This window comes from Talpa occidentalis, unplaced genomic scaffold, assembly GCF_014898055.3.
Source record: "Talpa occidentalis isolate TD23 unplaced genomic scaffold, MPIMG_talOcc4v2.1 talOcc4.11, whole genome shotgun sequence".
Taxonomy (NCBI): Eukaryota; Metazoa; Chordata; class Mammalia; order Eulipotyphla; family Talpidae; genus Talpa; species Talpa occidentalis.
This window is the reverse complement of record NW_023601104.1, coordinates 16,534,142-16,558,222: the sequence shown is the minus strand read 5'-3', so window position 1 is coordinate 16,558,222 and position 24,081 is coordinate 16,534,142. Positions and strand designations below refer to the sequence as shown.

General features: G+C 39.0%; 1 protein-coding gene across 3 annotated transcripts in view; it reads right to left on the bottom strand.

The window, feature by feature from the left end:
* The window catches only part of SLC12A1 (solute carrier family 12 member 1), an 82,764-nt gene extending 59,148 nt beyond the window's left edge, over positions 1–23,616 (bottom strand). Inside the window, exons 1-5 of one of the 3 annotated variants that reach the window (XM_037502427.2) lie at positions 23,562–23,616; positions 21,859–22,476; positions 8,220–8,351; positions 7,996–8,071; positions 1,587–1,682 (exon numbers count right to left, since the gene is read on the bottom strand). In XM_037502427.2, coding sequence (XP_037358324.1) covers positions 1,587–1,682; positions 7,996–8,071; positions 8,220–8,351; positions 21,859–22,275 — 721 coding nt within the window. In that variant the 5' untranslated portion in view covers positions 22,276–22,476; positions 23,562–23,616. Of the gene's footprint in view, positions 1–334; positions 431–955; positions 1,052–1,586; positions 1,683–7,995; positions 8,072–8,219; positions 8,352–21,858; positions 22,477–23,561 lie in introns of all 3 variants that reach the window. The other 2 variants (XM_037502425.2, XM_037502426.2) reach the window with 2 other exon arrangements.
* Between the last annotated feature and the right edge of the window lie 465 nt (positions 23,617–24,081).

Genomic DNA, 24,081 nt, shown 5'->3' with positions numbered 1-24,081 from the left:
TGGGGGACCCCCATGCTGAGGACCCCTCAGAGTTGAGGCATTCAACAAGGCCCAAAGAAGCCATATATTTTACTATACTACTCCTTGTCTTCTTTCTAGACACCTGGTCACTGTCTACTTCATAAATATGTTTAAACACAGAAAATAGGTCAGAGAAGTCTTTTCTGGAGACCTTCTTATTTAAAAGTATTTTCCCTTCGTTGTTTAAATTTCGGGCTATTTATTTTGCCTTAAGACCTTGGGGACTAATTAAAATTTTACTCCCCAAAGTAAATCAATTCTAGACACTACTATGTAACCAAAGCTTGAGTCAAAAGTAAATGAATTGGCTTACCTCCTCTTACCACTCCATTTGTGCAAATAGCAGACATAGAAATACCTGTGAGTGTTGTCACCACCACGCTCAGGCCAATGATGATGACTCCAAGACCTGCAAAATCCCCCAAGAAACGTGTTTGGCTCCAGTACTGAGAGAAGTCACCAGAATTTCCAGCAGCAGCAAGCTGAGTTTTAGTACAGAAGTCTCGGTCTCCCAGTGAAAAACCTGAAATGTTCTTAAAAATCCCATCCCATGAAGATCTAGGAAACACCTGCAATGTACTGAACTTTAAAATTGCAGCCATGTCCAGGAATTATTTTCCAGAGAACGCCAGCAACAGGTGTGCAGACAAGCCTGAAAAGGAAAACATTTACCCAGGGCAATTGAGCATTTGGGATCCATGACTTGCAAATGTGCCATCGAGGTCCATTAGAAGAGAGAGCGCAGCTGACCAGACTAGACCTGAACTGTATTTACGGTACCTTGTCTCCTTCTGCATCCAGCTCATCCAAAGTGCAAGCCAGGTTTCAAGAACTTTGGAATACTTCCTTGATCCCATCAAGAAGAAATAGATAAAAAAAAATTTTGCCTACCCGTAGCAAGTGACGAGAGCATTAGATATCTTAGAAATTTTACCTCCACGAACAAACCCGTTAGTCGCTATGGCAGAAGTTGACAACCCAGTAATAGAAGTTACCATGGTGGAAAGAAGAATTATCAGAACTCCAAGACCTGTTAGCAATGAAAGATAGAAGATATTACATTTTACTTTTCCTCCTTGGATCCCCTATGGCTGCAAACTATACTGCCTTTAATTGGAGTTTTTATATCCAAGCCTTGGACCCCAACGGAGTTCCTTTGTGCTGAGGAGAAACTGGCATGCCTGGCATAACGATCGAGTTGGGGAACTGCTCATTAGGATGAGGGATGTTTTCTCCAAGTAAATACAATCTAAAATGCAGTCCTGGAAAGGAAAGGTTGACTTATGTTGGTGTCCTGGGAGAGAAACCGCCCTGGCTGTGAAAAGAGAAGACACGACATTTGACCTTCTCTCTTGCTTGAGAGGAACCTGGATGAAAAAGTTGGGGGGTTGACAAAGGTTAAATTCCTCTCCATTTTTCTTGCACATCTCTTGCCTGAGCGATGAGGGAAAAAGGACCCAACTTAGATTACCTTTGAAAATACTCCAGAAAGGTCAGTGGTGAACTACTGGCGCCCACGTTGCTTTTACCTTATAAATGATTCTGTGGGTGGCACATTTAATTACCTCCTCTGACATATCCATTTGTGGCAATAGCCGAGGTGGATAAACCAGTGATACCAGTCACTGTCACGGCTAAGCCGATGATAATCACACCAAGACCTCAGTTGAGAGAGGAAAAATAAAGGCAATTAAATGGTGGAACATTTGTTAGATGGTTTACATAGAAGTCAGCAAGTCTAATCACCAAAGGACCACACTTGAGCTTAGCAAGTTGGCCTGACAACAGAGTACATGCTTGACTGAGGGTTTTGGCCTGTGGCACTAAGAAACTCAAGCACTAATATGTATTATGTGATTTGCAAACAACTGCAACTGGTCAACATTTCATGTGAAGTCCATTTTTTTTTTCTTCATTTGTGTATGCAAGAACTGGGGTAAAGGCCAGAGGTGTGGGGTGTGAGAGGATTCACCAGAGACAGAGTGGGGAGCAGAACAGGCAGATTGACCAAAGTACACTGCTGAGGGGAGCAGCAGGAGAGCCAGGAGAGGTCTGCTGCACCATGTGGGTATCTCCCTGGCCAGGGATCGAACTCGTGTAGTGGCTGCGGATAGCTTCGTAGGTTGCATCCTAACCCCTTGTGCCAGCAGGGAAGCTCTGAAAGCCACTCTTGATGAAGTTGTAAACATCAATAAACATAATCATTAGTTCATACAAGTTCGAACTGCTAATATTGTGGCCTCCCCGGTGGCACAAGGGATTAAGACGCAGTACTATGAAGCTATCCATAGTCACTCCAGCACGAGTTTGATCCCTGGCTAGGGAGGTGACCCACATGGTGCAGCAGACCTCTCCTGTCTCACCCACGACTCCCTTCAGCAATGTATTTTAGTAGATCTGCCTGTTCCGCTCCCCACTCTGTCTCTGGTGAATCCTCTCATCTCACACCCCTCCCCCCCGGCTCTGGCCCGCACCCCAGCTCTTGTATGCATAAATAAATAAATCTTTTTTAAAAACTGCTAATATCACTGGAGAATAAATGTTCATCCTTCCAGGTAACTACTTTTTAATGTGCATGTGGTTGTATAGGAATGGGAAAATAACATGGAGGATAGCAAACTGTTCATCTGGCCAATGAGTAAAGTGAAAAGAATCAAACTGAACTATGTTTACTTATTAGCCATGTGACCTCACACAAGTCACTTATTTGCTGAGCTAAAATGGCAATGACATTAGAAAGAATGCAAGTGTGAAGTGATTAGTGTGAAGAATGCCTATGTAGGGCCTCCCTGTGGTGCAAGGGATTGGGCACCACACTGTGGGGCTGTCCCGCAGCCTCTGCAGCTTGAGTTCTATTCCCGGCCGGCCGGGAGCTGCCCATATGGCGCAGCGGACCTCTCCTAGCTTGCCTGCTGCTCCCCTCAGCAGTGTGTTTCAGTCACTCTGCCTGTTCTGTTCCCCACTCTGTCTCTGGGTGAATCCTCTCACCCCCTATACTTCTGGCCTGTACCCAAGTAAAAAAAAAAAAAAAAAGAATGCCTATGTAAAGTAGCATGGGGCCTCCCTGGTGGCACAGGCAGTTGAGTGCCACACTGTGAAGCTGTCTGCAGCCTCTGCAGTGTGGGTTCGATCCCAACCGGCCAGTGAGAATCCCACATGGTGAAGCAGACCTCTCCTGTCTCGCCAGTTGCGCCCCTCAGCAGTGTATTTCATCAGTCTGACTATTCTCTTCCCCGCTCTGTCTCTGGTGAATCCTCTCACCCTCCCACACATCTGGCCTATACCCTGGTTCTTGTATAAAAATAAATAAAATCTTTAAAAAAAAAGAACTACTATAAAAAAAAATAAAGTAGCATGACACAGGACACACAGTACGCCATCAAGGGCACTGCTTTCTCATATCTACAAAGACCATAGTAGCTGCAGTTTAGTATAAGCCGACTGTACATCCAGCTGTGCACTTGCTGGCATAGCCATACAAGGTCCAAATGAAGAACATTGCCCTCAAGGATCTTATGCTGCAGAAGGCCAGTGATGATTATGAAAGGAAGAAAGCAGTGAAGGCCAGAATTTAGAGGAAGCCGAGGCTGCTTTCAGTTTCAGGAAATAAATAGCAGGAGGATACTGAAGGGTACCAGAATATGTTACCTTGAAATATGCCACTTTAGTATGAGGACTATAGTTAGGTTGAAGGCATAGAAAAGAAATACTTCTTCAAAGCAGGACATACATTTGCAAAAGTGCCTCCCCTTACCTCTATACTAGAAAGGACAGAAATTAATCACTGGAGATAGGCCTTTACAGCTGGAGATGGCGCCAGAAGAATCTACACAACAAACTTCACTAACTAGCCCTTATCTTCCATTAGTTACCCAGATATTTGCCTCCCCACAATTTGCTACCTGAGAAAATGAGTAGTTCTTTTCCTTTGTCCTGTCACTTCTCTAAAATTGTATCCTTTTGTTAAGATGCAAAAGAACAGAATTAGAAGTCCGTTTTCTAATTATCCCTTTGAGTTTGTTGTTGGTGAGTAGTCCAACATGTGTGCAGGGAGCCCTGTTAATAAACTTCTGATTGTTTTTCTCATGTTACTCTGTCTACTGTCAGTCTTGTTTACAGGGCACTTGCCAAAGAGCATAATATGGCTAGGCTTTATTCTCCTCTTACAAAACGCTCCTCAATGGAGGCTGATCCAGAATTCACAGAGAGGTTATAGGGTCACAGCCTCTGAAATCACCCTGGCTGCAGCCAGGGTGCTCTTCCCGAGGCCGATTTGGTAAGCTCCCCTACATAAAGTGGATGCTGTGTAATTGTTACTGGCAGGCTCTTTTGTCCCAAGAGTGATTAGAGGGGTAGTCAGCCAAGAGAGGTTATGTTCTCTGGTCATGCCCTAGGAGAGGTGATGGGAGGGTAAGGACAGAAATGCAAACAAGGCACTAGAGCCTGGCTCTCCTGATGCTCTCAGCTGTATCTTGGCTTTGGCTGTACAGGAGTCTCTAGGCTTTTTTGCAGGTTAAAGTGTAGGAAGCAGGTTTTGCAGGGTAAAGTGCAGTAGGAAGAGGTTCATTCTGGGCATGAGATGCAAACTTGGATTGCTGTAGCTTTGGTACTGTAGGAAGGTCCCCCCAAAGGGGTCAGATAGGCTTTTTCCTAGATGTTCTGAGTAAGCCTTTTTCCAATGAGTGTCACCTGGCTATGTGGAACTAAAGTCAATCAAGGCCCCGCAGGCTAAGGAGAAGCACTTGTGTCTCCCTTAAACCCTTTGCTCTACTCCTAATTGAAGAAGAAATCACTCCTCTCTTACTGATCTAGAAGATGCATGTGGGGGAGTCACCCAGGTACAGGTTTATCAGTGAACACACCCTACCTGAGAAATGAATCTTTTTACCCTTAAAGATGAACTTATCCCCTTCTTGCCACAGTAAATCCCTTCCCCATGTCCCTTAGCACAGGATATAAACCCCTGGCTTACCCTACTTGTGATTTTATAGTTGTGTAAAATTTTCTGTACATATATTATTAAATTTGGTCTTCTTCTCTTCTGATCTAATTAATTTGTCCATTTGCCCAGTCACAAAAATCCAGATGGAGTGGGAGAATTTTCCCCTGAACACTGAGAGTCCCATTAGATTCTTAAAATTTTGGTGTTGTAAGAAAGAGTTGCACTAAATTCTTTGTATCAGTTGCGTGGATCCAGTGGCAAGTGTTGCCTCTGCATTACTAAGGACTCATGTCTATCTCATGGACTGAAGGTAATTTCTTTTTATTTTTTGTACACTATTTTGCATTTAATTTTGTTTTGAGAATGTTTGATATCAAATGTTTAGTTCGCCCCAGGAACTATAGAAGCATGTAGTTTGCATTTCAGGACATCGAAGCTGTTCTAACTTTTGTTATTTCCCTACCTTTATTTTCTCAGCAATTTTAAACCTGTCCTTTAATATTGTATATATTTCTATAAACCATTTGAACTCATGGAATGAAACTTTATACATTTAAACAGTGAATATTTTTCTTCTCTCAGAACCAAACATAAATTCCCAAGGTAAAAGGCAGCTCAGAGAACATTCAGTCCAGAGTTGTCTCCATGTGCTGCCCTTGAACCAGTCCAAGAAATGCCTCGAGTGCTTATTAAAAATGCCCAGATCTGCTGAGTTTGGATCTTTCAAGGTGAATCCCAGGATTCTTTACTTTGTGAAACTAACTTTCCAGGCATTCTTTACGAACTCCATGGTCTGAAGATTAGTGAGCCAGCCCCAGCCGGTCTCAATTTACGCCTAGTTTTTGAGCAAGGTTATTTAGCTCTATCTTTAAAAAAAACTGAATGTGAAACAATCCAGCTCCCTAATTTTCAGAGGAGGAGGTGAAACAGAATATAAATGACTTGCTTCAGGTCACACCCTTTTTTCTTGCCTCATGGTTAAATTTATTGAAAACCATCTTGCTCCAGGCAAGGTCTCCAGAGAAGAAAAACTAGAGGGCACCATCAGCTCATTCTACTATTTGCTAGGGGGATAAAACAGGTAAAACTGAAAGCCCCAGAGTGGTTATACACGAGCTTCAGTTGCCATAACTGCTGGCTCCAGCTCCTGCTGGATTTAGTCCCAGGCCTCGACATGAAAGTATATTCAGGTTTCTTACCCAAACTACTCTCAGAGCAAGAAGAAATAAATTGTATTGGTTCCTTTCCCAGTAAAAGAAACCCAAATGTGACCCAGATGGTGACTAATCAACTCATTTAGCTTTAAGTTCATAACAAAGGCCAGTAAAAGTGAATACGATAATAAGTTTCTGCTACTTACTAAAGTCTGTTTTCAGAGAATTGAAAAAAAAAGCCCTCCGTTCAAAGGAAAAACCCACCGGATACCTATTTAGGTAGTCAAATCCGCATAGAGTAGGATTTGACTACTGAATAAAAGGTGCTTACTAAAACAACACTGATATCTGAAAGCATGATCGATTGGTAGAAAATAGGATCCTTTCTATTTTACAATTCTGCAGTAAACATGCAACTGGATTGACAGTGAAGAATAATGTAAGATCTGATTAAGGTTCAGATTATTGCCCAAGCATATGGATGTTAAATAAGTTGCATTAAAAAGAATTACTCTTGCCCTTGGCTGCACTCACACCTCCAAACAAAGTAATGTTTCTTGATGATCTCAATAAGTTACTAAACTGCCCTTAAAAACCTAATTTTGCATGAAGCCCTGGAGCAAAAACTTGGCAATATTAAGATGTAGATTTTCCATGGAACAGCATATACTTATTTTGGCCCCTGCAGCTGCAGGCATTCATTTGATATGCTTCATAAAGCCGGCAAGCAGCCCTTTGTCAGGAACACAGCAGTTGCCAAACATGAAACCAGGAAAAGTATGGGAACTCACTCCAGTATTTCAATGTACAAATCAGCCCTTTCCTCTTTGAGTTAGTCTAGTGGTTCTGAGGGAGTTTTGAGGATCAAAGGCAATAGATAATGACCAAGTACTTTTTAATTGTGACTTGAGATATATTCTGGAGCAATATCTGAAAGCATGTCTGAACCTGTAAGTTCTGGAGATGATGATTGATGTCTTCCTTCAATGTGTATCAATATGTTGGGTATATACACTCCTACACACATATATACATATATACATTATATGTACATATATGTTTATATGTGTGTATCTATTTTCCATATACAAGGTAGAACATCACTAATTTTTCCATATAGAAGAGTAGGAGATCATTTATTTTTATCACTTAAATCAAGGATTCTGATAAAGTTAAGATGAATTTTTCATATAAATTGTACTAACAAACTTGCAATAAAAAAGACTTGCCACAGGAAATAATACCTTACAGGGAAAATTATATTTTAAAACATTGAATAGTCACTCAAAATAATTTCAACAAAATCCGTTTTCCATTGAGAAAAATTAGTAATAGTTATATACATTATCTTGGTCATTTTATCTACTATTTTAAGCTTCTATCTGGCAATACTCACTTAACCTTTGTTTTCTTACTGCTGGTACCTGAAAGTAACACAGCTATTTTCTTTGGAAAATCTCCAACAATTCAGCATTTTTATTAGGTCACCAGTTTTTCCACAAGCTATTTTTGTTTAATGAACTTTTGCCAATAATCATAAGAGAGAACTCTGATAAATGTCAATATGTCTCAAGATGTGAACACTATTATTTAAAAAGAATGTGTCTCCGTATCCCTGGAAACCTAAAATGCTATGAAAAGATAGAAATTTTTACTTGAGCACTCATCTGCATGACAAACTGGAAAATTCCAGTCTTCCAGGAGTTAACTCTTCACCTTTTTCTCTGGTAAACATTATCAAAGAGGCAAAGGGAAAGAGACCACGTACAGATTAATTCTGTGACCTTCATCTCACATTCAGTGTTAATGGTGAAAAAAAGGCTGCCTATTGAATTTCTAGTTTACACTGAAATTTATAAAAGAGGGGGGAATGCCTACCAATTCCAGCTTCTCCAACAATCCAGGAGAGGCGAATGAAGAGCATGACACCCCAGATGTTTAGCATGCATCTCACCTGTGGGTCGAAGCACATTGAAAAGGACGTGAGAAGTGACAATGGGATAAAACTCAGGACGTGAGAAGTGACAAGTCTGCAATTCAGGCCTTAGTCCATAGAACACTGAATGGAGAGTTTCGTTTGTAAACACAGAAGCTTTTCTCACCAGCACACCTTTCACCCATCCAAACTTCACAGCACCGCCTTTATCTTCTTCCTTGTTTTCAGCTTGTTCCTCTGCAGGCATCCCATCACCATTAGCAACCCTGTCTGCGGGGCCTGGGGCCACTGCCACGTTCTGCAGTTTTAAAGAGTAAAAACACAGTATTTGGTCAACAAGTGGTTTTACAGAACATTCAAAGACACATTAAAACAACTGACACAAAACTTTATGGGAGGACAGCCAAGGACCTATTCTAGGCATTTAAATCAGATCATTGTTTTGTGTCCTAGTTGCTGATGGTTTACACAGTGGGGGCCTTCAGGCATAGCTCAGATGCAGGGTGGGCTGATGGAATGCAGACAGTTTGGTGAGAATCCTAGTGGGGGAATGGTCAGATTTGGATAAGTCTATGCAACAGTGTGATGATATCCATAGAAAGGGGGGGTTCCAGTTTCCCTGCCCCACCCAAGGAAGGGAGGAATTGAGCAGAGATGAAAAGCTGAGGAAAAGGAGGAAGAAATAGAGAGAGATGGGGAAGGAAGAAGACAGGAGGAGGCACAGGAACAGAAATATGTGAAGAAGAAGCTATTCTTGCTTCTCGGCCTTGGACTTGTACCAGGGACTTGGGGGACATGGAGAGAGACACTTGAAAGAGACGTGGGTGAGAGACGTGTGGAGAGGCTGATGAAGGCACCCTTTATCTTGACTCAGATTTTGATTTTTGCTCATTTCCTTCCACATTTTCTGGCCCTTTTTGCCCCTTTCCTATGGGTCCTCAACAGTAGGTACCTTAGACTGGTGACTAGCTTTCAGGTCTCAGTGATCCTACTTTGGGCCAACCCTTTTTGCCTGGGCATTTGCCCATGAGAGGACGGGTAACATGGGCACTTCAAGTGTAAACTATTGTGACGTATTCTTTCTCTACTCTTCTTTTTGTTGCACACTAATTGTTGCACATTAATTACATTAAAGTTCTTTCCTGTTGAAGATCTTACTCACTAGAGTATGTTTTATCTTGATGTGGTAGATAGTAGAACCTATTTAGAACATGTAGGTTTGGGAGGATCCCAGTGCCCCTCATTCTGCCTGCTAACATTTAGAATACAAAAAGAATAAAAGAGAAATAGTGATGCAGAGAGGAAAGATTATCAAGAGTGAGTGGGGGTCTCTTTTCAAGAATTCACTTCGCTTTTGCTGTTATTGTAACAGGGTGGTCCCCAGGAAAGGGGGAGGTTCGAGGTTCCCTGCCCCACCCAAGGGAGGGTGGAGCTGAGCAGGAAGAGAAGAAGCTGCAGGAAGAGACGGAGGAAGGAAGCAGGATGGAGCAAGGAGACTTGGAGGAGGCACATGGAGCCTAGAGACACGTGAAGAAACTGCGCTTGTCTTTTGGTCGTGGACGGGGTGACACAGATGTGGGTGAGACCCGTGGGGAGGTGACAATGGCAGCTTTTATCTTGATGTTGATTTTGCTCTTTTCCTTCCGGGCTTGTCTGGTTGTTTGTGACCCATTTCTGTGGGTCCCCACTGGAAGATGCTTTAGACTTGTGGCAGGCTTTGGGGCCTTGTTCTGGGCCAATCCCATATGGATGGACTTTTACCCACGAGGGGATGGGTAACTTTGGGTGCTTCATTTAGAAACTAGACTTTTTGCCTTACCTGTATTGTTTCCTAGTTTAATTAAAGTTCCTTCCCATTAAAGTCTCATATGTTTTGTGCTGATGCGGCGGATGGCAGAACCCATTTAGAATAGGCAGGTTTGCGGGGTTTGGGCTGCCCCTTTCCCTGTCCTATAACATTATGTCACTTAGCTTTTGCTACAAAAGTCAAAAAGGGAAAATAGTGCTCAGCTCCTGATTTTGAGCAGCTAGGTAGAAGCAGCTTTCTCCCCAAGAAGAATAGCCAGAGAGGCTCCAACAAGCTCTTTCCTCATAACTACTTTCTGCAGACTGTGCAGTTTTCATTTCATTCCTACTTTTACTACATGTGAGTGTGATTTCATGTTTTATGTCTTATTTGGTATGATTCGGTGGGTTTCCTTTTGGGCCTGCAACCACCACCTCCACCGCTATCCACCCCCATCTCAATTTTTGTATAGAAGTGAATAGTCATCGCTTCCTTACTTTGTGCCATTTTAGCTTATGAAAGGTCTCATAGGAACATTTATTTTTGGTTGGAGGGGGAACCTGTATGCTAAAATGACTTAAAGACACTTTATGGGTACAGGAATGCTATTCCTGGAGAAGTTTCTTTCAGATTTGATATGTATTTCCTCAGGATTTGTTGAATATGCTGGTGGGATTGTACAAATGGTCAAAGTCTCACAACTCTCAGAAAGCTAGACTGAGTAGAAGTAAGAAGTAGTTTAAACAAAGGTTAAAACCTTTGTTTTTCTATGGTCTAACTTTGAAAAAGGCCTTCCTTCTCAGTAGATAGTTTCTGAATCCAATGGAAGAGGAAATAGTTCTGTTTCCTTTAAGAACAACTAATTTCTCCTTTTAGATATGACAATAATTTCAGGTGCACCCACATAGTTTAGACTATCTAGCACCTACCTGACTTTTTATTTTATTTTTTTAAAGATTTATTTATTTATGCATACAAGATTTATTTATGCAAGATTTATTTATTTATGCACACAGGCCAGAGATACCGGAGGTGAGAGGATTCACCAGAGACAGAGTGGGGAACAGAACAGGCAGACTGACTGAAATACACTGCTGAGGGGAGCAGCAGGCAAGACAGGAGAGGTCTGCTGCGCCATGTGGGTTGCTCCCTGGCCCGCCGGGGATTGAACTCGTGCTGCTGAGGCTGCGGATAGCTTCATAGTGCTGTGCTTAACCCCTTGTGCCACCAGGGAGGCCCCCTATCTGACTTTTTAATGGATAGATTACACCCCTACTGAATTCCCCAAAGCAGCCTTTTTTCAACCATTGGTTTTAAGTCTCTTAGAGTCAACATTTTAAATTAACATTATTAAAGAATAATTTTATCTTCTGTAAGTGGTCTAAATTGATTTAAACCTGGGATGATGTGTTCTCACATTTACTTGCCAAAAGGTCTTACACAAGGGCATTTTTTTTTCTCCTCTAAAATACAAGTGGTGTGAAATCAGTGTTCAGTATTTATTATAAGGACTTATTTGGGAACAATTAATATTCTTGCTCTTGCCATAGTCAAGGGCTCTTGTTTGGGGTGTGGTATACTTTTAGCATATCCACGATAAACTAACTCTAATTTAGGCTCTTTACTCCAAGTGACTGACTTATTGTCTCCTTCTGCTATTAAGTTCTTCTACATCTCTATGTCAGTCAGGATTTTCCCAACTTTGTGCTCATGGTATCTCATAATACTGTAAATATCTCATGATATTAGTGTGACACTTGGCTAGCTAATGTAATACAACATGATGAGTCATTGCAGGAACTACACTGGAGGAGTTAGTGGTGTGGGTTTTCTTCTCATCAATGCCAATCAAGGGCTCCCCATGTAGCAGGATACTGATAACAATATTGAGTCCACAATGGACTTGAAGGCCACACAATCTCTCCCATGGAGGAGCAGATGGCCTGGTTTCTTACCATTCTTGCTTCCTACTTTTCCCCCTGTTTCCTTCCCTATTAGATACTTCATTACTCACTGTTTCCTCTGTGCAGGCCACAGTAAAAAAAGGAAGAAGGGGTTGAGTCCCAAGCCAGATCATCTTATTAATTCCCATCAGTATTGGGGGGAGGGGGAAATGAATGATAAAGGAAATTGAAACTAATAATCAAAATTTGTTTTGCATTATCTGATGAATATCTGAATCTTAAGCGTTCTCAGTACCTCTTTGCACAGATAATTGAAAGCTGATGTCTCATTCTTATCAGTATAAGTTATGGATAAACTAAGTTCTTAGAAATTGAAACTAGGGGCTTCCCTGGTGGCGTAGGAGTTAAAGTCTCAGCACTATCAAGCTATCATCAGGCACTGCAGCCTGAGTGTGATACCTGGTCAGGGAGCTTACTACATGGTGCTGCAGACCTCTCCTGTCTCGCCTGCTGCTCCCCTCAGCAGTGTATTTCAGTAGATCTCCCTGTTCTGGTCCCCACTCTGTCTCTGATGAATCCTCTCACCCCTCACCCCTGCTCCTCTGGCCTATACCCCAGTTCTTGTATCCATAAATAAAATAAATCTTAAAAAAAAAAAAGAAAACTAAACCAGCAGGGCAGAAATTGGTGATCTATACTAGTCACAGGAGCAAGCAAGCCATGTATATAATTAAAAATTTTCCAGTAACTTCTTTTAAAAGGATAAGGAAAATTAGTGAAATAATGGGTTCACACATGTACCCTTAAATTTAAAAAATACGTTTAGTTTTTGTAAAATATGTTTCTAATATTTGTAATGTAAATATTCATTAACAGAATGGCACCAGCTTTGCAGATAACATCTACTTCACATATTGGTCTAATAGTATATTTTTTGAAAGAATCTATAAAAATATTTTAACATCAAATTGACATAAAAGTATTAATGAGAAATTTTATAGTCTTTGTTTCATGCTATATTTTTGAAATCTAGAGTTTTATTCTGACAGCACATTTCAATTTGGATTAACCATATTTTAAGTGTTCAATGGTCACATCTGCCTAATGGCTACCACGAGTCTATACAATGCAGTCAGTTACAGATGGATGAAAAATCTGAGTTCATCCTCTGGTCAGTTAAAACTTTCATTTTTCTCTGAAAAGATTCTACATACATAGACAGCTGAGTAGGTCAAGTGTAACTTTCATTTTCTCTAACTGAAAAATCAATGAGAGCAAGGAATAGAGGAAAGTGTTAAAATTTCCATGAATGTTGAAAAGATTATTTGGTTAGGAGATTCATTTATTTAACTTGAGTTGAGAAAAACTTTTTAAATTGTCAATATTCTAGTTAATCAAGATCCTATAGCCAGACCATCAGCACCTTCTCTTTCTGGGAAAAGGCAATTTCCTTTTCCTGGATTAATTGGGGATCCCATGAGACAGAGCCTTAGTCATTGGCTTTTTAAAAGCAGTCTTGGGAATAAAATGCATGTTTTTTGATTAAACTTGAACTTGAGGGTTTGGTCCAGGAAATTGTTCTACTCCCTGATGAACTCTGATGGTAACTGTGACCCTTAGATCTGGATTAATGAGAATACCAATGACTATAAAAGACATCTTACAAAATAGGCTAGAGGATGAAAAGGATATTGTAAATGTCCCCTTAAATGAACATTTTTTTTCCTGATGGATGCCCTTCTTCACAGTTTAACAGTTCTTCAATTTATCACTAGAACATCACCACATGATTTAAAAAATACATTCTATGTGGGCAAGTCAAAGAAATCAGCATTCAGTGAAATTAATAATGCCATCATTTTCTGAATGAATCCAAAATAGGGTCAATGTAGGATTTTCAAAATATGTTTAACCTGATGGAGTTTCAAAGGTTTAAATCTCTCTATATCATAGAAAAGGCAAAACCATTAAAACGTATATTTCTTCCATTGATTGTAAAAATCTGATAGTACATTTATAAGTACAGGACATATTTCCATTACTTATTCTCCAAAAGCAACTGAAAATTTGCTGCAACCATGTAAAGTAGGAGACTTAGAATCCAGTTTTGGCTGTGTAATTAATTCAGGGTGTGTCCTCCAGCAATTTAAATAACTTTCCTGGACATTGCCTATGAAAATAAATCCATTGGGTTTTGTGAAAATCCTCCTTTGAAGTAGTTTACTCTAAGGCAAAATCATTTTTCTACTTGCAGTTTTCCTCTTCTGACATGTCAAAGCAAAACTTGGTTTCATCCTTTCATAAATGTCTCCTTTGTAATGCCAAACGATAATTATAAAGTCAACTTATCATTAGAATACTGATCAAGACTTTGGGTCCATGGTTTGTGGGGACTTGATGGCTGTGAGCTATTACCAGTGGCTGGTGCATGATCTAGGGACCAAAGTAGCAAAGACTAAAAGTTTTATGATTGCTGCCTGCAACCAGTTTTTGCCTCAGACTTAGAATTAATTTGTTTGTTCACACTCCATTACCATAAATGATGACCTGCAATCTTTCATAAATGCATTTTAAATTGTTTAGCTTTAGGGAAGGATTATTTATTTACCAAGTTCTACCTGTGTGTTAAATATTTGGAGAAGGTAAAATAAAGTACATGTAAAAAGGAAGAAAGGTAAGAAGGAAAACAAACCATTAGATAAGTCTTTTCCCTCTTTAACACTGATAGTGAAACTTTAATCACATGTAGTTTAAGGAGTAACTTTTTTTTAATATTTTATTTTATATAATTCTTACATCATTTTTCATTTTTGCACAATGTATATGCATTTTCATTTTGGTTATATTCCCCATACAATTGCACCCCCCCTTATTTTAACCCTAATCCTTCCTTGTAGTGTGTCTCTGGTTTATAGTTGCTTGTTGATTTTGATTTTTACTTTGTATTAATTAGTCTTTTTCCTGGTCCCTTATTTAGGTTTTCTAAATTCCTGCTATGAGTGAGACCATCCGGTATTTTTCTTTTTCTTTCTGACTTATTTCACTGAGCATGATCCCTTTTAGCTTAAGGAGTAACTTCTTAATGGGGTTTTCTAGATGATGAGAGATTATGTTATTTAATTAATATCTAATATGATTTTTCAGATATCAGAATGTTAACAAATGTCTTTCTAGGTATCATTAAAGTGGAAGAAAATAAATACACTTTAGTTTCCAATAGTTTCCAATTAGATAACATTTGCTACTTATACATGTTTTCATCTCAGGTTGAAATTTTAGGAATTTTATCTTACATCATCATGGGAAATAGTTCCACAAATATTTAAGCCTAGGGCCTCTCTGGTGGCGCAAAGGGTTGAGTGCAGCACTATGAGGCAATCCGCAGCCTCTGCAGCACAAGTTCAATCCCAGGCCGGCCAGGGAGCAGCCCACATGGCACAGCAGACCTCTCCTGTCTCGCCGACTGCTCCCCTCAGCAGTGATTTCAGTCAGTCTGCCTGATCTGTTCCCTGCTTTGTCTGTGGTGAATCCTCTCACCCCTCAAACCTCTGGCCTGTATCCCAGCTCTTGTGTGCATAAATAAATAAATCTTTAAAAAAAAAATTTAAGCCTAGATGATATCTTCCCCATTGCTTAAGTTTTCTTTTATTATTGAACTATTCAAGCATATGCAATAGTAGGGATTTAATTTATCTCATGTACCCATCATTCAGCTTCAACAATTATCAACATATGGTCAATATCATTACACTTAAGCCCCTCACATGCCTGCCACTGGATTATTTCAGAATCCATTCCAGTGAGGACCAGGTAATTCCTAAAGTTCATTTCAGAATGAAGAATTGTCTGTCTACATGATATTATTATGTTTATATATTTCTAGCAATTTGTAATAAAAGGAAATTATTGTAAATTATAAAAATGAAAGGGTTTTTTTCCCTGTCTTTTTTTTTTTTTAAAGATTTATTTATTTATTTATACAAACACTGGGTACAGTCAGAAGCGCAGGAGTGTGAGAGAATTCACCAGAGCCAGAGCAGGGAACAGAACAGGCAGACTGACAAAATACACTGCTGAGGGGAGCTGCGGGCGTGGCAGGAGAGGTCTGTGTGCCATATGGGACCCTCCTGGCGCCTGGGGATCAAACCAGCACTGCAGAGGCTGAGGGCAGCTTCGCAGCCCAGTGCTCAACTGCTGCGCCACCAGGGGAGGGAGGCCCTTTTTTTTTTTCCCCCTGTCTTCAAAGTTGCTAAAACCATGCCTCTAAATCACTACCAATGGTCACAACTTATAACCACAGTATTTTTACTATATCTGAAACACATTTTCACATACAAATTGACATTTTTTTTATAATTTAGCCCAAAAGTAGCCAAGCATAATAAGCCAGCTGTAATATATTAAGATTCGTAAACTACTAAGCCTCTTAGTATTTTATAAGTGTAGATAGAGGGAATTCCCACTCTACACACCATCTGTCATTGAATTATTTATAATGAGAAATTTACTAGTTGAATTTTGTGTTGCTTTCACAGACTGTTTGAAGAGTGTGAGCTTCCGGTGTGGCCTTGGGTACAAAGAAATGCTAGCAAGTCTTAGCCCAGAGTCCCTCCCGGAAAGATATTTTAGTGTAGGTTTCCAGTCATCATTGACCTGCTAGGCATTCCTTGCCTCAAATTTTATGTATATTTTATTTGACTTAGTGACTACTTCTAAATTCAGATATCCCCAGTTTGAGTTGTTGGCATCCTACATTTGAACTTTGAGACACTTAAGATTTTTCTAGGACACATTTGTACATTTTTGTTTGTCCTTTTGCAGAAGATAAGCATCTGTACATTGATTTATGTGGTTTCATGTTTATTAACTTGACTATATGTTCTTTATTTCTGTTCTTAACAATGTCATCTGACAAAATTCTAGAAAGTAGAGGTCAAATCTCTAACTCATTTTATAAGGCAGCTCTTATAAATGAATAGCTAATAAATGCTTTTAATGATGACAACAAAAACGTTTGAGGTCCTCCTTGGTGGCACAGGGGTTAACAACAGCCCTATCAAATTATCCTCAGCCACTGCAGCACCAGTTAGATCCCTGGCCAGCCAGAGAGCTAACCCACATGGCACAGCAGATCTCTCCTTTCTTGTCTGCTGCTCCCCTCAGCAGTGTATTTCAATAAATCTGCCGTTCTACTCCCCATTCTGTCTGGTAAATCCTCTTACCTCCTGCACCTCTCACCTACAGCCCAGTTCTTATATGCATAAATAAATAAATCTTTAAAAAAAAAAGAAAGAAAATGTTTGAGACTGAAAATAATTCTGCTCAAGAAACAACATGATTTCTTGGCAGTCTCTGAATCAAGGAGAGAATTGGCGATCTTTTATCCAGACATTATCTTTCATCCACCTTAATGGCTGAAGTGTGATTTCTTCTTTGTGCCTAAGTTCCACCCTTTTCTATATCCACCAAATAAGCTAAGACAAAGTGCCATCAGCAGATAGGTTGAGGACAGAACATGGTGATAAAGATCACGGACTCACAAGTATTTCAGACATGGGTTCAGTTTATTAGCTATATGACACTGACTTCTTGATCCTGGAAATTTACTGCCACCTCTAAGTCTTTGTTTTCTCTTCTAAAAGGTTCATAGGGTTTTATAAAACTTCACCATTTATAAAATAGCAATAATAATGGTATCTATTATGAAGTGTTATAAGGATTGAATGAGAATTTATTGTGTGGGCACTGTGTCTGACATTAAAATTTCACAATAAAAAGTTTTTTTTATTACTAAATGGGAGTGATTCTTAACGTTCTTATTCAAAATTTATTTTAGTGGCTAGCAATGTAATGACCCAAATGTGGAATTATTGTATTGTTTTTATTTTGTATCAGTTTCTATATAGAAAAATATTTGCAGCTTAATTTTTATAGTATTTTATACTTACATAGACAGTTTATTTCAATGTCATAAGAACACTGACTTTGGTAGTTACGAATTTTGTATAAAAATGTGGCCACAAGAAATAGGTTGGGGGCCTCCCCGGTGGTACAGTGGTTGAGCGCTGGGCTGCGAAGCTGCCTGCAGTCTCTGCAGCGCCGGTTCGATCCCCGGCCACCTGCGAGGGTCCCATATGGTGCGCAGACCTCTCCTGCTGCGTCTGCTTTTCCCCTCAGCAATGTACTTCGTCAGTCTGCCTGTTCTGCTCCCTGCTCTGGCTCTGGTGGATTCTCTTACCCTCCCGCACTTCTGACTGTACCCACTGCTTGTATAAATAAATAAATAAATCTTTAAAAAAAAAAAGATGAAATGAAGCTTAATGATCATTCCAAGCCCATTCATTTAAAAAAAAAATAGGTTGGATGTTAAAAGCAGAATTATTTTTACAAAGTACAAATACTAGATTAATCTGTACCATATGTTTTATGATCATTATAGATGTTTTGATATGGAAATATATCCGAAGTATATTATACAGAGAAAACAAGCAAAGTGCAGGGAAACCTGTAAAATATTTCCTAGTAAGTGTTTGAAAAACAATACAGACAGAATATTAGATAGTTAGGAATACAGATATATATAGAATATATGTATGTTTGTATAGTCATAGAAGATTTCTCTAAGGATTTATAAGAAACTGTCAGTAATGGTTGCCCTGGAGAGAATAACTTAAGACTGATGTTACATAAGAAACATTTCATTATATATATTTTAGTACATGTTAAATATTTTATCAGTATATATTTTATTTTTTAAATAAAAAGTAGCTGATATAAAAATAATGATCATCATCATCATTAACAACCATTTATTTCATTCCTACCCATTGTTGGCAATGTGCTCGCTTTATATCCATATAAACTCTAATATTCACAAACATCCTGCAAAATCAATTGAAGTTATGTAGCTTGTACAATATTGCAGAACAGGTAAAAGATGGAGTCATTTTTTTCTGCTTTTAACTAGAGTTTTCAGAAACCCATAATTCATAGCCACCAGTATAGGCATTTAGCTATTTACTACACAGAAAATGAAAAGGACTTCTTCAACTATGAACTCAAATCATTGGGATTACATATTCTGTCAATATCTATCATTCCTAGAGTTTCACTTAAGGTAGAAACTTAAAAATAATGTCTTTCAAACCTATTTTTCATTTTACCTATTAAGGCAATCTTGTCATGTAATTTTTTTTCTCTGACATACATGGAAGTTACAATCAGGATTTGCACAAAATCCAACTGGCTTCTAACTAAATATATTCTGTCATTTAGTAGTGATGTACCATTGCTATCTTTTTGGAGCATTATAATCATGGGTGCTAAAAATTATCACCTACCTTAGATTCGAGCATTACTTTCCAATTTAAATTTAAGCAAACACTATTACTTATATTTTTTTGTATACAAAGTCTGTGATGTGTTTGAGTATTAGTATATGTGGTTTGTCCTGTTGATCATTTCTAGTTGTGATTTAAGGTGGTACCATAAATATGTCAAGGTCCCCAAGGAGGAGGCAGCATAGCCACGTTACATTGCAGGTCTTTGTCTTTTATTTGGCTCAGGGGGGGAAGAGATTAGGGGTATAGCCAAATCAAATTTCCTAGCAAGGAATAAAAAGAGGAACTGAGGAAGTCCAGAGTGCTAATACCTGCAATCTAAGGACAGCACAGAAGTAGAGCACATGAAGAAGCAGACAGACCCCTCCCTACAACTTCAGCAATGCCAGAATGGCCCCTGCTACTGGAATATGCCCCATGTAGATTCTTAGGTTGTATTTGAATTCTGCTCCCAGATTGACTGTGTGGGCACTTCTGCATGATTTAATCAAGAAGTAGTCTAGATAAGTGAAGGTCAAGTTCATGAAAAGAATAACATTACTATATATGCTCAGAGTGATTATTAAGGCCATTGAGACTGAACCTAGTTTTGAATCTATTAAATTTGCTATTCCTTTGTATCGAGTAAAGATATTTTAAGTCAGAGTCCTTGGTCTCATTTTACCTAATAGGATATCCCAAACATCTATCAAATCTGTCAAATGCATCTGTTGCATGCCTGCAGTGAGGACATTCAGATAGCTTTCTTACAATAATGCCCTCAAAGCTTTTCTTCTCTTATTTAAAAGTTCCGAAATTATAAACAAACTCTTATTCTCTCTGGAATATCAGTCTTAAGAATAATTGCATTTACTCTGGTGATTTTTTAATGGAGTTAAAATTGTATTTTCTTTTGCCATAAATTGGCAAGGGGTGAATGAGAATATTTAAATTTTGATCACCATTTTAAGAAAGGTTGTGCTTTTTAAATTATGGCATGTAATGATGTACCGTAGGGGGATACAACTATACGTGCTTTATTTAAAGAGGACTTGGACTCATTTTACTTCTTCAGAACAAAGACAAATCTCTGCAAATGTCCTAAATTTATACTTCTGCCTTTCCCACATCTTGGAAGCTCCCTGTGCCCTCTTCTCTGAACCCTCTTTTTCCTTCTTTCCTTTTCCATTGTCTCACTTCTCCGCTGATATAGAAAAGGAAAGGACAATGCAGTCTGATTCCATGAACCTTAAATTGCCCCTCTTTTCAAATATCTTTATGGGGCTGCCATTTTGTGTGGAGTTGACACGAGCTAGGGTATAGGCCAGAGGTGTGGGGGGTGAAAGGATTCAGCAGAGGCAGAGCAGGGAACAGAACAGGCAGATCAACTGAAGTACACTGCTGAGGGGAGCAGCAAGTGAGACAGGAGAGGTCTGCTGCACCATGTGGGTAGCTCCCTGGCCAGCCAGGGGATCGAACTCGTGCTGCAGCGGCTGCGGATAGCTTCATACACTGTGTCTTAACCCCTTGCGCCACCAGGGAGGCCCCACTGCTGGCTTATTTTGATTAAAGCACCAAATATCTCAAATAAAATCTAAATTGTATGTCTATTAAAAAGAAAACAGCAACAGCGATTTCATACAGTGTGGTAATATAGCACCTAGGACCAGTAAAGTTTAGTGGAGAGAGGGGGATAATGGGATAGAGCATCAGCCCCTACTCCAGAAGGAATGCACTGGTGGTAAGACCAGATTCAGAGACCCTCAGCAGCCAAGGACAGGCTTTGGAGATGTATTTCCTTGTGGAAAGAATGACAAGCAGAAATTAAAGGAGATGTTTGGTTTTCTTAGCATCTTCCTAGGGAGCAGTATTCCTAGAACCTCCAGAATAGCTAATCATCTAATTAAAACTTTGAGCAAATGAATAGGAAAGAAATTGTTCCAATCAAATTTTTTCCCTCCCTCAAAACTTGGCCAAGAATAAACTACATTTGGATATGTGACAGCTAATTATTCTTCTTAACAAGAAGTTACATGCCATAAAGAATGGTATTCTTTCCAAACTCATTCCAGAAGAATAGAGAGATAAAGTGCATCAACATATTTTAGAGCAAGGTCTGGAAGAAGAAATCTACTAAGGTTATAAGTGATTTGCTACAAGATTAGAAAAAGTGCTGCCTCATCCTTCTAGCAGTTTGGGAACCCTGGCTATATCCTCTAAATAATGAAAAGTTTAGCCGCTTCTGCGGCTTCTATACTTAAATTTAATTTAGTTACTTTTATATGCTTAAGTGCATTCAAGAGCCTCAGGCAAAGTTTTGAAGAGGAAGGGATAAAATACTGACTTGTAAATCTTGCTCTCTCTTTAAAGAATAAAAAATTACCCATATGCATTAAAGGCTGGCACTACTATACTAAATGCAACAAGCTCCAGGGGATTTTTTTTTTTTTTTTTTTTTACAACTGTGATGGAGACATTAATACTGAGGTGAAACCTGCTTAGTATTCAGTTAGATGTGTTCAACCAACTGTGAGTCGAGTGGGCTATAATTGTAATCAAGGTACAACATAGAACCTCATGCTCAGAGTTAATTCTCTAGTTGTCTGTCCTCAGTCAGTAAACATTTGTGATATGCTTTTTGTGTATTTTCTGTTTGTTGGGACCTGGGAGAGTCGTGTAAGTAAGATGGTGGGCTTGGAACAGACCTCTTCATTTGGCTCTTCCTTATTCCTCCTATTAAGTTACTGAAGATCAGGAAACCCAAAGGGTGAAGGGATGATAATCCTTTAAGCTTACCTTTGCGAGCTGCTCATGAATCTCAAGCAGGCTGGGTCGGTTGACCTTGGGGCCACTCAGGCTGCCGGTGTTGCGATAGTAATCGATCTTGGGAACAGCATCCACGGTGTTGTGGCCAAAGGTTTGCAGGTAGTATGTGTTTGTGTGAGTATCATAAGCATGAAAACTGGCATCTTTAGCAGTTTCCGCGTTTTGGAGGAAATTGTCATAGCACTCCTGATTCCCAGGCCTGAAGCTGATTCTGAATCTGTTCTGGGCTTCATCCCCAAAGGAGGTTTCCTCATAATGTGGAGGGGCAGCGTTGTCATCTGCAGCTGCACTGCCCTCATGGATCTCACTTACGACATTGACTTGAAAGCGATTGGTATTACTGGGCACTGCATCCAGAAATGCACTGGAAGAGTTGTTTACTGACATCTTCCAAAATGGAAATTTTTGGAATGAGCTGTCTATTTTATGGCTGTTTTTTTTTTTTTTAAGAGTACTACTTATTTTTCTCCTCAGAATAATCACTAATGTTTTTACACTAAGGACCCTCTGCCTTTTGTTCTAGAAGAATTCAATAAGTAGGTCCTTCATGTATTGTCTCCTGTATAGTCTTCTGAATGTTCTTCAAAACTGTCATTAAAAAAGAAAATTAAACTTGTTCCAAGTAATATACATATATTTAAACAGAGATGGATGTATGAAGAAACAGTTTTCTTTCATAAGACATACAAATTTAAATCATTTCACTGAAAATTACCTGTCCAGGAACATTAATCACCTGAGCCCTTAAATCCCATAATAAATAACTAGGAACCTGCTTCAGCAAATACTATTTCCAATGGAGTCATTAAAATGTTACCTGTATTTGTTGTACTTGCTAGAACTCAGTGCAGCTGGATTCAATGTGATTAGAAAAGCTGTAACTACCAAGTGAGTACCATAAGAACAGATACGAACATTCTCAGCCTGAAACAACCCGTTGACAGTACTAAATGTTGAAACTACAATGTATTATATGACTAATATAAACATGCATTATATGGTGAATAAGATTTTAAATATACTCAAAACTTCTAAAAAATATATCCTTGTTGCTTTATTAAAATATATTATCAAGAAGATGTCTCTGTACATTCTTGGATCTTTTACTAGCCTACAAAATATTTCATTTGCTCACACATTTGTTTGTTTTACAAATGATATTCTGGAACCTTTAAAGAACATTTTAGTAATCAGGCTAAGGAAATAAGCCACAGCTCTTCATAAAGTTGTATACTATATTTGGTAAAATAATCATGTCTGCTGATTCTCTTTAATGAAATATTCTCAGTCTTCATTGAAAGTTTATATTTGACTGTAAGATAGACTACATAATCATCTTCACAACCCATGGAATGAGTCCATCTAAGGACAGCCTTTCTTTAGAATAATTATCTCTTTTTGAATAACTTAATTTGATTTTTCAAAGATAGAGAAATACTAACAAAAACTTGTCTTTCTCCTGAAGCTATTCAAAGTACTTCTTTGAATTAAAGAAAATCTCAACTCTCAAGTAATCTTTTCATTAAATTCATAGCAAAACTGTTATCTCTTTAGTTTTTATAGAATATCCCACTTCATTGTCTCCACATCATCATGTTTATCCTCTCCTTAGAATATACATTAGGCATAATATTAAATGTGACTTTTACTCTGCCCGGAAATATTCAACTTACCACCCAGGAACCTTCTTCTCAGGAATGTAACTGCTTGGGCATCACCCAGGCATATATGGGGCACTTAGCTTTCAACCTAGTAACAGGCTTCTTCTTATTGGTTAGACTCTACCTTGAAAGAGATGACTGAGCAATGATTGGCCTGGAATAATACTGTAGGTCCTGCACAGTCATTAGCCCCGGGGCCCTAAGTACTACATCAACCAGTAACTAGTAGTAAACCATTAATCCTTTTAGACAGGAATTAAAATAAAGTTTCTTTAATTCATAAGGGGAGTTAATTGCTCAACAGCAATCATCCATCCAGAGATGAGCGGTGCTTCAGTTGTTTGAGACTAACTAAACTAAATCCTGTCATCTTATTTCATGTGATTCTTCGTGACCTCCTGTGGGTCAGTTTGGCGCCTCCAGATATGATATCTATACCTTGTTACTAGAAGAAGGTATTTGAGATCATTTCCTCTTACTTGTAGTAGGTGTAACCTTCATTCTTCTCTGTATGGGAAATGTAGATTGAGAC